The sequence below is a fragment of the Electrophorus electricus genome, chromosome 10, assembly GCF_041902795.1.
Source record: "Electrophorus electricus isolate QZ-2024a chromosome 10, ASM4190279v1, whole genome shotgun sequence".
Taxonomy (NCBI): domain Eukaryota; kingdom Metazoa; phylum Chordata; class Actinopteri; order Gymnotiformes; family Gymnotidae; genus Electrophorus; species Electrophorus electricus.
In genome coordinates this window covers 3,402,043-3,415,000 of record NC_137506.1, presented here as the reverse complement: position 1 = coordinate 3,415,000, position 12,958 = coordinate 3,402,043, and the positions used below count along the sequence as shown (strand labels likewise).

Here is a 12,958-nt window from a genome sequence, read left to right as displayed (position 1 = left end):
TAATTTCATTAAATGGTGCATATAAGACAGATTCTACATTTGAACTCTTGTTACTGCAAAACTATCTGGTATTGTTTGTTACTGTCTACCTGCTACTGTGACTTCCTTACTATGTGACTTGCTGTGTGTTACTGTATGGCTGCTGCTCACTGTTTGTCACCGTGTCACATACTGTATGAGTGTTACTAGGGGCCGACCACTAATTCCACCGATAAGCAGAGCCAGCATTCTTAAACTTTTTCCGTTGTCTATTAAAGCATTTTTTAAGCAGTTTTTTTTTAAATGTATGCGCATATCTAATGCAGCTGGTTTCTGTCCCACGCACAGTGCTATTTGACGGCTAGAAATGCAGACCACCTGTTGTTCACGTTTGTTCACGCACACACACCTTGAGATGATAACTGTCATATACGTTTTTGTTCCGATACACAATTACACTCTAGCCAAACAAACCTGGCCCATGCGTGCAGTATGAACCCTGCCTGAAACATCACGTTTCTTTACGAGTGTGAGGTTTCTGCACATGGGAGTGAACACGGTGTATAGACACATACTAATACTTCAGTGTTTGGAATATGTGTGCCTGAAGCCCATTTTACACCAGAATTGCAGTGGTGAGCACTTTATACTCCACAAGTTGGTGTTACTTAATTGGGAATACAGAGGAGAATACTAGAGATTTATTTCTCATTTTACTGGATTTTTCGTTTTACCAAATGTATGCAGATTTATGTATTGAGGATCTGTTTATAGAGTTTGGGGATTGTTGTGATTTGCAAAGCCATTGTTGTTATTTTAAGAGAGCTTTTTGTTGTTTAATTTGATCTATTTAAAGGTTAAACTGTTTTAAGAACTTACTCTGTCTAAATCTCAAAGCATTTTTAAAAATACTTAATAAGTGGTCATTTAATGAGAGTTGTGAGTTGCATTCTTGTAATTTGTAATACTACAAATGTTAAATTTATAGTAAATGAATATTTTCCCCAAATATAGAAATATTATCAGTGTCTTTGATTCCTAATAATCAGTATTGGTATCAGCCCTCAAGAAACATATCGGTCGACCTATAATTGTAACTGTATAACCGTGTCTGTATGACTGTTACTTTATGGTTGTTATTGTGCTTGTTTGAACATATTACTGCAGGCCTGGTTGGGTTTGAGATGCATGTTTTTGCTTGTAACGCTAAATTACTGCTTATGACACCTTTTGTTTCTTTGTCCTTTAAGAAACACTGTAGCCGTGTGTGTACGTGAGTGAATGTGTCTGTCTGTCTGTGTGTAGCAAGAGAGAGACTGACTGCGAAGGTGTGTGCGTCTGTGTCAAAAGAGAAAAAGAAACGACGGTGTGCGAGAATTTTGATGTACGTTTATGGTTGATGACTATTACCATTTCTGAGGGGTGTGTGTGTGTGCGCGCGTGCACGCGTCTTTGTGTGAGAGATGCCTTGTTTGGTATAATCCCCCCCCTCTGTCCTCATGTATCCTTGACATTAATCCTCCATATTCCATGGTGTGTGTGCGCGCGTATGTGTGTGTGTGTGTGTGTGTGTGTGTGAGAAAGAGAGATGCCTATAGAAATGGTTGATTTGTTTATTCATGGTATCTCCACTGTGAGGGGTCTTTCTCAGTCTCCCTCCATAGCGATGCTGCCCACCTTCCTCTGTGCAAACAGGGTTAATTTAATTCATGTTAAATGTAATCATTTATATATTATACATCAATTTATTATAGTTGCACATCTTTCCGTATCTGAGACTACATCTGTAGCCTGATGCGGGAAGTGTTGTTGGTGTGGATGTGGGGTTGGATTTGTGGGAGGGTGTGTTACACACATATGCTACATATCTGTGTGTGTGTATGTGTATGTTCTGCACGTATGCTGAGATTGTGTGTTGTGCATATATGATATGTGTATGTGTGTTTGTGCCTTTATTGATCTGCTTTGTTGTATGGCCTGACTGCTCTGTTTGCAGAGATAGTCAGGCAGTTAAATGCCCTCAGCAGTGTAGATGGAGATCCAGATGACTGCGCAGATCACACGCTCACAACAGCCTGTACCTCTGCAGGTCTCCAGCTTTTAACTAACCCTTTCACTCATTCACTGTTCTCACACGCTGTCTCGCTCGCGCGCTCTCTCTAGCGCTCCTCTTCCCCCATGTGTGTTGTAAGTGTAAGTGTGTGTATGTGTACGTTCCATCCACCTATATCATTATGACGTGTAGCGTGACTCAAATACATGTAAAGTGATTTTGTCTGTATTGCCTTTCATTTCACAAATCATATTTTGCCCTGCTGTTTTATTTTCAGTCTCCTTTCCTGCAGTTTTGTAGTGAACCAGGTCTCCACAACTCCATATACTGCAACACCAGGACACCCCCCCCCCCCCCCCCCCCCCAGGCACTGGGTCTGCCCAGCTCGGTCAAATTCACTCTCCTTTCAGTCTGGCCTATTCCATATCTGCACAGGGTTGACATAAAGGAGAGGAATGGGGATTGAACCTGCAAAGCTTTTGGTGCCGTTCAGGGCCAAAGGGAATCCACAATGACTCCTATTGTCTTCCTGCTGAAATCTGTGGATGTTCACACAGAACGGTTCACTCCAAAATGCCTTTATATTTTTTTAACATTTTTTTGTTGCTATGGCTACATATTGCTTCATTGCTATGCACATTTTTAATGCATTTTGTTGTTTTAACTTTTTTTTTCAATTTTTGTTTTAAATATATGTTTGGTGTGTATTGCAGAAAAGTATCATATCATTACATGTTTTTTCCTTATTACATGTAGAAACATAGTAACTTTGGAGTTTGTGTGTGTGTGTGTGTGTGTGTGTGTGTGTCTGTGTGTCTGTGTGTGTGTGTCTGTGTGTGTGTGTGTGTGTGTGTGTGTGTGTGTGTGTGTGTGTGTGTGTATGCACATGTGGTTCCCCTTCCCTCCTCTCTCGTGTTCTATGATCGGGTTCTGGTTCCGTTTGGCTGGCTCAGAGTTCATCCATAAGCTGAACCTGTTGGAAGAGGCGGACCCAGGTCACATCACCTCCAGCTCTAACCCATTTGAGGAGCCCGATGACCCCGTGGACCTCAACCCCTTCGGTGACCCTGATGAGGAAGGTAAATTCTCACCTTTGACCTCCCACTCCCCTGTGTCTCAGAAACAGTGGAGGCTGTTTGACCTCATGAGGATGTAATGACTGAATTTACCTACATGACAAGTCCTGGTGTAGACTTACATGGTCTATACATAACAGGAGTGCTTGGAGTCTTGAGCTGTGGAGGTTTTTTACTATGTTTTCTGACTGTGTGCGGAGCGTGGGGGGGGGTGACTGTGTGTGTGTGTGTGTGCGCGCATCACTATTTGTGTAATTATAAATGTGCAATTATATATTAGTCAGAATCTGAATGCATTAAGTCATTATGCCTTTCAGAGTCACAGATTTGTGGGGGTGTAGGTACAGTTGCATTCAAGCTTATTCAAACCTCTCAAAATGCAAAGCAGTCTGGTTACATAAAGAAAATATATCCAGGCTTCAGTAAATACTCAAAGAAAGTTTCTTGCTATAAGTTCAAGCAATTTTAAGAATGTGAAGCTGAGTTTACTACTAATTCTTCAAACAAAAAAAATCATTCTACAAACCCCAAAGTCAAGTATCTGACATCTGTAGGGCCCTTTCAACATTCAACATGCAGATGTGCCAAGCTCATGAACATTCTTTGGTTTCCTTGCCAACACAGCTTTCTTTAAATCCCACCAAAGATTTTGAATGGGATTTAAGTCTGAGCGACTGAGATGGCCACTCAAGGACATTCCAGGACTGATCCCTGAACCCTGCTTTGGTCCCCTTGGATGTATGCTTGGAATCACTGCTACTTCAAAGTATCCAGTCACATGGTCAAGACTGCCAGGTCCTGCAGCAAAACATTCCAAGCAGGACAGATGCACGTCTGTGATTGACTGTGGGTATGAGGTTCTTGCCTTTCTTTGACAAGACCACAGCTGACCCATGGGTCCAAACAATTCCAATTTAGTGTCAAAACGCCATAAACCTGTCAGCACTCCACAGGCCTGTGAAAATTCCTCCCTGCATTTTCAAATCTACTTTTTTCTGCTTGGTGTAGTGTTGGGGAGATAGGATGCGAGGGCATGTGGTCCATGCGTGTGAAGTGTTCATCTAGTGTTCACCAATACTTCTGCTCCTGTCCTCAGCAGGTCATCCTGCAGGCTTTTGGGAGAGAGATTTTTCCTTTTTTTTCCCCCTCTTCAAATCTGTGAATGATGGTGAAATTTAGCGTTTTCATCCGTGACCAGAAAGGTTTGCTACCATCTGTGTAGGACCTTACTTCTCTTGTTGCAACCTGGTGTAATAAAATCACTTCTCCTCTTAGCTTTCGGGAGAGCTCCCTTTTCTTTATGATGTTTTCTGTTGAGATTGAACTTATTTAGGGGTAGAATTTATGTATCCCATCACAGCTGAAGGTAATTGTTATCGTGGAGTTCCCCATAAATTAGACTGTGTTTTAGCACAAATTAGAAGTCTTTTCATCATTGTTGAATAATTATGATCTGGCTGTATTAAGAATATATCATTTTACTCAAAACATTTATGACAACATACATTTTTACTGCCGCTTTGAATAGCTCACCTTGAATAGGAAACTGATATGCAGGTCATTTAAAAATAGTGTGCCTTCAGAAAAACTTGGATTTCAGTCTTTCAGTCCTGTGGGAGATGAAATAATTTTGAGTGCAACTGTGGTATAAAAGCACGTGTGCCTGTGCGTGTACACATGCACGCACGCACACACACACACACACATATGTATATATATATATATATAGAGAGAGAGAGAGAGTGTATTGTATTAGTGAGAAGCTGAATTCTGTCTGAGGACGACTCTAACCTTGTGGGTTCTGTGTGCAGAAGCGGCCGCTCAGCCCCTTCTACAGTCAACTTTAAAGGATGATGAGTCTTCAAAAGCATTCAACCCGTTCGATGAGATCGATCCTGACCAGAACACGGACCTGGACCTGCCTGAGTACAAAAACCCGTTTGACGAGCCGGAGCCAGAGCCTGAGGCCCAGACAGAAAGGTCGCCCCCTAGAGATAGCATGAAGAAGACTGTACGACCAGTGGACATGAGCAAATACCTGTACGCAGACAGCAGCAAGACTGAGGAGGAGCTGGATGAGTGAGTCCCAGGAATATGGAGGAGTCTGTGAGAGACTGTGTGTGAGTTAGTGAGGCATGAGATTAAAGCTGTTGAAACACCCGGCACCTATGTGACACAGCCGTTGAGAGCCGTTTGATGCGGATTATTGGGCTAATTTGCCACGTTCGTTAATGCTGGCTCGTACCCGAGGTTAACTAACGCTAGGTTACATCGGTTAGTTAATGCCACTCGCAGATGTTGAGTACCAAATCATAAACACCATATGAAGCCATTGATGCTTAGATTGGGGGGAAAGGTAGAATTATTAGGGATTTCAGCATTTTATTCAGTATTATTGGAAAATGAGTGTGTACGACTATAGGTTAAGTGACTCTGCTGGCTTTGGCTTTAACTAGGTTAGTTAGGTTAGCAAGCAAGCTAACAAAACTGCCAAACAGTAACCGCGGTAAACGGTGACTCTAGTAATATGAACTAATGACATCTAGTTTGTATCTAAAAACGTTAGGCTCATTGTGTTCTCAATACAGTTTTACGCATTTCGCTAATAGAATATGTTGCTAAATACACAGAGTGCAGTGTATATAGTATTCAACCAATAAAACGCTTTTAAAACCTTTCACGAGTTATAAAAAAAAATTGTCTTCCAAAAATGCCTTTAAAAATGATCATTTTAAAAACCTAAAATTTTGACTAAGTACCAAGTTCCCCCCCACCCCCTTTTCACTTTCCCTTATTCTGCCTCTTTAAAATCGCTGTAACTCAGACAGTCTGTCATTAAAATCCATTCTGGCCAGAGTGTGTGCAGGGTTGTTGCGGCTATTGAGGTGGTTAATTCTCCGGACCTCCTGTCTTCCCACCACTGTGTTTTGACTGGGCTTTTCACACTTGTTTCACACACATTCAATAAGACATAGCGGTGTATGTTCTCTTTCCACTTCTCCCCTACGCGCACGCACGCGCGTCTTTGCGTGTGTTCTGAGTGATGGGTCGTTACACAGCGGTGGGTATTGATGCCAGTGGAACATGCTTGTCTGCCTGTCAGTGAACGTATTGCTTGGGTCAGAGGTCAGAGTTCACAAGGTGTGACCTCTGCAGCATCTGATTCCTCTGGAGCTCAGCAGAGCGTTTTATTGCATCGTGCTTGCACCCTGATGTGCCTTTACCTTAAACTGAAAGCCTTAAAACTCCCACACACACTGAAACACACACTCATTCTATGGTGAGACATAGAGTGGATTTCCTATTGTCTGAAGTGATGTGTCACTAATTAAGACAGCTGTGAGAGAGGAGTTATGTTTATTGAGCTTTTTAACATTTCGCCAATTGCAGATGAAAATGGATTAATTCCACCTGTCAGTTCTGCTTTTTATGGTCATTTGTTTTGTCATAGATAATAGTATATTCGTTCACAATTCTGTCTGTGTGCATGTGTGAATGAGTTGTGCTCAAACTGAGATATTTATATGCATTTTACAATTACAGAATCAGGCAGTGTGACTTGCACATATTTGATAATCATGACTGTGCTTCTTCTGGTGATAATAACTTTGCCCCCAGAGAAACTTCTTTATTCTTACGTTATGTTTCACTGATTGTTGCATCTCTGCTTCTCTCCTCTCTAAGGTCGAACCCATTCTACGAGCCCAAGCCTGGCAGTCCAGCCCTCTCCACATCCAGGAATCCCAAACGCCGTGCACCTCTTCCCCCTGCTACCACCTCAGTTACCCCAGCCAGCCTCATAGCCCCCAGCACCCAAAGACCAGCTGTCGCCGAGAAAGCGCCGGCCGGTCCCACGCCTGCACCCGCTCTGGCAGTGAGAGAGCTGGCCTCTTCCTCACCTAAGGTAAGGGCCCTGACATCAAACCCTTTCAGCGTTCTTAAATAAAAATGATATTTGTTGAGTCTTTCATTGAGGAGGGGGAAAAAAAAATCTGTCTAAATCCTACGAAACACCACTATCCTTTAGTAATAGATGTGCCTAACTCCACTGGCTAGCTGAGTTCTTAGCTCTCCCCCACCTGTACTGGACGGGTTGAGCCTCGTTTCCTCCACCTCAGGGTATGTGAGAGGCAAAATCAGGTCAGAGCAGCCCTGCATCGGCAGGCAGGGGAAATGCCCATGTTCCTAAACGTGTGCTGGACCTTCAGACAGAGTGCATCCTGACTTGCACACGGGATCTAGCGTCACTCAACGCGTCTCCTCTTTCTTCCTGCACTATTTCTCCATTTTGTGCCATTTTTAAGTCTGTGTGGATTTCTCCGTCTCTCATCCATCTTTCTCCACCGTTCTTTTTTCATCGCTTCCCTTCTAAGATCTCTCTCATTGCTCTTCTCGTCTCTCCTCCTCTCTCCTCTTTTCATCTTCTCCTCCCCTCTACTCTCTTTCTCTCCTCTCCCGTAGATTTAGAAATAAAAAGAATAATTCATTATAAAATGCTCACACAAAGGAATTTTGTAAGTGTACACGCGGGCGCTCGCACTCCGTTGGTGACTCCTCTCCCTGTTGTGTGGATTATGGGTGTGTTTGTGCGTATTCTCAGGCTCTAAGGCCATTTCTCTGTATTTGTGTAAAGTGTGAATGACCTTAGCATGACTTAAGTCAAACAGGATTAACACACATTCGGAGCAGTGCAGTGTACACACACCCGCACGCGTGCGCATTCTGTAAGACTGACTGTGTATGAAAGGATGATATTGCAGAGCCTAAAAACACTGCATGTCTGTCGGTTGTGTGGCAGCAGCTGGAAGGAATTTCACGAATACTCGCACAAAGACGCGCACGCACAGAAGTACAAGTACATAAGCATACGCCTGCAGGCATGCATACGTGTGAGCACACGCTCCCAGAGACCTTCCACGTAAATTAAGAACGATATCAATTTCCAAACTAATGAAAAGGAACCGTTGAAGGTGCAGCACAGGTTGGAGTGACCCAGAGAATACTTTTCTTTCCTGTACGGTGCCATGTTGACCTGGTTCTGGTCCTGTCTACAACTCACACCTGTTACAGATTAACAGTCAGGCTCTTGTACTTATCCTGATTTCACACGCATGCAAACCAGATTGACCTCTCAGATTGGGTTCTGCGTTGTACTTTTGTAAGGACTGTGTATGTGTGTGCACTTATGCGGATGCATGCGTGTGCACGCGGATGCATGCGTGTGCACGCGCATGCGCTTCTCGCTTACTTTACCTCAGAGAAAGGGTATACCTCGCCCTCACATAAAATAGCTGTTATTATTTATGTTTTGTTTCTCAGGGTTTTTGCTTGTTTTGTTTGGGGCTGGGGGCGGCGGGTGTTCTGCAGCTCTGAATAACTGTGCTTGATATTCGTTTGCTGGCATCGGTTTGTTTGTGCTCTTGTGCATGTGTAGCTCTGGGAGGGCAGAGGAGCTGTGTATCTGTGCAGGCCAGCTGTGGGGATTAATGTAAATGAACAAAGGAGGGGAAGATGTGCCTTTCTCAGGCACTGAAAGACAGAGAAAGGGAGGTGGAGGGACGCTCTGATTCACCAGAGTGCTGTCTCCTCTGCCTCTGTCTCTCTGACGCGCATGTTCCATCTTCTCTTCCTTCTCTTTGCCGGTGAATCGATTTCACCCCTCCTGCACACTTGCTTTCTCTCTTTCTGTGTCTGTTTGACTGACTGTGCCTGTCTATGTCGCTGTGTCTGTTTTTCTGTCTGTGTCTGTCTCACTCCCCCCGTTCTGATGGGAGGATTTGTGGCTGTTCATGCTTCCTAACTTCCAGTATGTTTTGGGTGTTAATCTAAAGGAAAGGGCTTCATCGTTACAGTGCACGCCGCTAGATCTGCATACGATCTCTCAAAGCCGCCTCCCCCCGCCAAATAAAAATTCTGTCTGAGTGGGGACTAAGAAAAGCTTGAGGATTTGAAGAACTTGTCACAGTTTCACTCTTGCATACACTTTTCTCTCTCTTTCACTCTCTTCCTCCACTCTCTGTTGATCTCGTTCTCTCAGTTGATGGTATAGAACGTGCCACAACCTCGCCGCCTTCCGGCTACTTCTGTATTTAAAAAAAGGAAGTGTTGTTTCTAGAGTCATTAAAACTAATCAGGCCTAAATTAAATTACCTCGTTCAGGACTGGAGAGGACACAGCAAGAGTGTGAGAGGGAGAGAAACAGAGACGTTGAACTCTATGATTACAATTCTTTGTTTCTCTCTTTTCTCTCTCGCACTTTTTTCTCTCATCCTTACTCACTGAATGTAATTGAAATTAAACTGAATTAACATTATTTAATTGAGTTCGCAGAAGGCAGCAGTCTTTGTTAATTAGGGTCTTGTGAAGGCTACTGGTTTTTGACACCCAGAGTGTTTCAGCAGCGAGCGACTTGATACTGTCGTTTTGGGGGGATATAACAGAAGCAATGTGTGTGTGTGTGTGTGGGTGTGCGTGTGTGTGTGTGTGTGTGTGTGTGTGTAAATCCTTCAAATGGTTGAATAAATGATATTGTATATCTGTAAAAATGAGGCTACTTTTCCAGGGAATGTGTGGTAATATTAGAGCTAGCCTACTGTAAACACAGTTGTGGCACAGATTGGGGGTGGGGGGGGGTGTTCACGCTGGTGTGCTGGTGCTCTGGCTGTTGTGCCTTAGAGCTTGGTCTTTGGTCCGTTGGTCGGGGCACGCGTTTGACACTTGTAGGACCCGGGTTTGAGACCCGAGTATGGTTGCTGCCCTCAGCCTTCATTACAGGGGGTTTTCACTCTGCATGTGTGTTTGTTTTTAACCCCAAGGAGGACTTGTGCTCCTGATTTGAAGTAAACAGGAGCACAAATAAAAATATGAGTACAAAGAATTTTTAGAATTATTATTTCCTTTACTACTCCAATCAGTCAGAGAGCATAATGATGATTCATTCACTTATCTAAAAACTATTTACAGTTTACAGTTTACATTTGTGTCCTTCTACATAAGGTTTCTTAAACTGTGTCGTAAACTGTTTTTTTTTTGTTTTGTTTTGTTTTTTTTAAAAATAAGACTCCCATAGCACCTCTCAGAGCCTGCTCAACATTAAGACTGTCATGTTGCCCTTGTTTAGCTAGCTGACATTCTCAGCTAGCAAGGTGTGTTGTACAGGCAAACTAACATTTAGGTGCCAACAACAAACGTGAGCAAAGAAGATGCAGCCTTAAGAGGCTAGCTAGCCTGCCAGGGAGTTTGCAGAGAAACTAAAACCTTTTTAAAAGGATTTAGTTAAAACAAAAGGCAAAACCTCAGTTAGAATAGCATACACATAATGCGCATCACATAAAACATGCTAAGAAAGTTCATACTTTTCTAAAAAGGTGAGCTACACCTGTTTGGTTTGTGATTTTGCACATAAGCTGTTATTTAGCAGGTATTTAGATATGTTACTTGATATGTGCATTGTGGAATGGGCTGAGTAGGCTGATTTTCTCATCGTGCCCTGCCAAAATAGCATCGTCTGATTTTTCCAGTTCCGTGCACTGCTGAACACGTTTGTATTCTGCTTAATGAATACTCTGTAAAAACTGTAGACTACTCAAGTCAAAATCTTTTGTTGCACATGTGCTCATAAATTAAAATCTCATGTGTGTTTTGTTTACACTATAGAACACCAAGTTCACTGTAGTGTGCTAGTTACACGGGGTGTTCACTCTGTTTTGCAATTTCATGGAGGTATTCACGCTGATGTGCCAGTTGGTGAGGGGGGGCTTGTGTTTGTACTCCCTGGGAATTGAGCCCATGACCTTGATATTGCACCTTCTGTATCTGTACCTGTACAGGCTAGCCATAACATCAAATATTTTGTTCGACAATGTTGATGTTGGAAGTGTATTAGACAATCGTAGCAGGCATGGGTACATGGGTAGTGCACCATGTTATCATCTGTAATTTTCTGATAAAACAATTGCCGTTTATTACTACATAATAAGTCATACTAAGTTTCCATACTTTTAAGGGCTACTGGTTACAGATTGTTAGGATAAGTAGCAGAAAATGCAAATCAAACACATCAGTGTTGTTTGGGACTCATGAGGTTATACCGTTTCCTTCAAGATCTGATTCCTCTCTTCATCTTCTCTGTCACAGTCAGATGGCCTGTGGTTGTCCCCCAGCCAGTGGGGGTGGGGATGTGAGCTCGTCCTACCCAACTCTTGGCTCTGTTACGGGGGCCAGACAGAGGCATTCTGTCCCTGGCAGGGCCCATGAGCTCCAGGGCCACAGAGACTCACTGACGGAGAGGCAGTAAGACCCCAAAACCGGCCCATAATCTGTGAAACCCTATCAGAATAATCCTCTAGAGGAGAGCCTGGCCTGCTCAACACCCCCTATACACACTTGAGTCTTCTGTCTTGGACAGCATGCTGATTTTGCAGAGAACCTGAGATGCTTATAAGACTTAGACTGGAGGTCCTGAAGGGTCTCCCTCTCCCCCTCCCCCCTCAAGGAGAGTCTTTTGAGTTCTTATCTCTGGTATCTCTACGTTTGATGAGATTTAAACAAAAAGTTTGAATCGTTTGCTGGGGAGCATTGGGGGAAGCGGGCGTGGGTGTGAGAGTGTCCACGAGGGCCCTTTCACGTGGTCAGAGAGCACTGGGAGTGGACCCAACATCACCTATAAAAGATGTCTGTATGTACATGCATGGATTGGCCTGTTTGTGCACTAGGGTATGTGTGTGTGTGAGTGTGTGTGTGTTTGCGCACTTGAGAATATTTAAAATGTCACTGGTCATATAAAGCTATGAAGTCACTTCGTAGTATTAGCAGAGATTGTGGCTCAGAGGTTAGTTGTTCATTTGTTGGTTGGTATCAGGCCTGGTTGGTGTGTATCAGAACGTGGTAGGTTCATATCGGGCACTGGTTGGTTTGTTGGGTGGAGTTCTTTTCCAGATGCCTTAGGTTGGCTTGTACTAACTAGACCCACCTCCATCTGGCCACCACCGAGAGTCTATTGCAGATCCACTAATGAGGCCTATCACCAATAAAGTTCTGACCCAGTCTTCATCACAGTAAACAAAATTACAAGGTCTTTGTGGGTGTGGCTGTGGATTTGTGTCTGCGTGTGTGTTCTGTAATGGTTGCATTAATACTGCTCTGATTTATCTTCACCTTCAAAGTGTGCGCATGGGCATGTGCACGTGTGTGTGGTGGGGGGTGTTCATGAGTTAAGCACTTGAAAAACGTTCCAATACCCATGTTGTCTGCCACACACGTTACAAAGCACTCAGTAATCTCCCTTTAGTAAGCCCTTAGTCTCATCCACCAGGAATTGCTCTGCGACAGAAGGGCAATGGAGAGAGATGGAGACAAGGAGAGAGGGTGGTTAGAGTGTAAAGCTCATGTTTATGTCAGCAGATAAGTAGTGAAATCTCCTGATCCTGCATGTTTTGGTGTTTGTGTATGTGTGCGCATGTTGGATATGAAGAAAGTGTGTGTGTGTGTGTGTGTGTGTGTGTGTGTGTGTGTGTGTGTGTGTAACTCTAGATTAATCTCCACTGATCCTCTCCTGCAGGTGTGTGGCCCTAAACCACCCCAAACCGGGGCAAACCTCACTCCATGTCTAGCCACCACCCCCACCTAGTAACCAGCCCACTCATCAATAACTGCCCTTTCAGCCAGCAGCGCACACACTCACATTCTTTACACCCCCACGCCCCACGTTTAAACCCTTTTGCTATTTTTTGGACAGATTAACTCCTGCCAAAATGCATTTCATCATCAGATGACAGGCGGAAAGGCGAACTCAGATAAACCTCCGCTTAGAATCAAGGCCCTGTTCAAATCAGCCCTAACTCACACACTG

The 12,958-nt window shown here is 43.7% G+C and overlaps 1 protein-coding gene across 6 annotated transcripts in view; it reads left to right on the top strand.

Moving 5' to 3' along the window:
* The window catches only part of ehbp1 (EH domain binding protein 1), a 118,822-nt gene that overhangs the window by 35,805 nt on the left and 70,059 nt on the right, over nucleotides 1–12,958 (top strand). For 4 of the 6 annotated variants that reach the window (XM_081722280.1, XM_027017819.3, XM_027017815.3 and 1 more), the window contains exons 8-11: nucleotides 1,976–2,068; nucleotides 2,986–3,111; nucleotides 4,920–5,187; nucleotides 6,793–7,012. In XM_081722280.1, coding sequence (XP_081578406.1) covers nucleotides 1,976–2,068; nucleotides 2,986–3,111; nucleotides 4,920–5,187; nucleotides 6,793–7,012 — 707 coding nt within the window. The remainder of the gene's footprint in view (nucleotides 1–1,975; nucleotides 2,069–2,985; nucleotides 3,112–4,919; nucleotides 5,188–6,792; nucleotides 7,013–12,958) is intronic. The other 2 variants (XM_027017818.3, XM_081722281.1) reach the window with 1 other exon arrangement.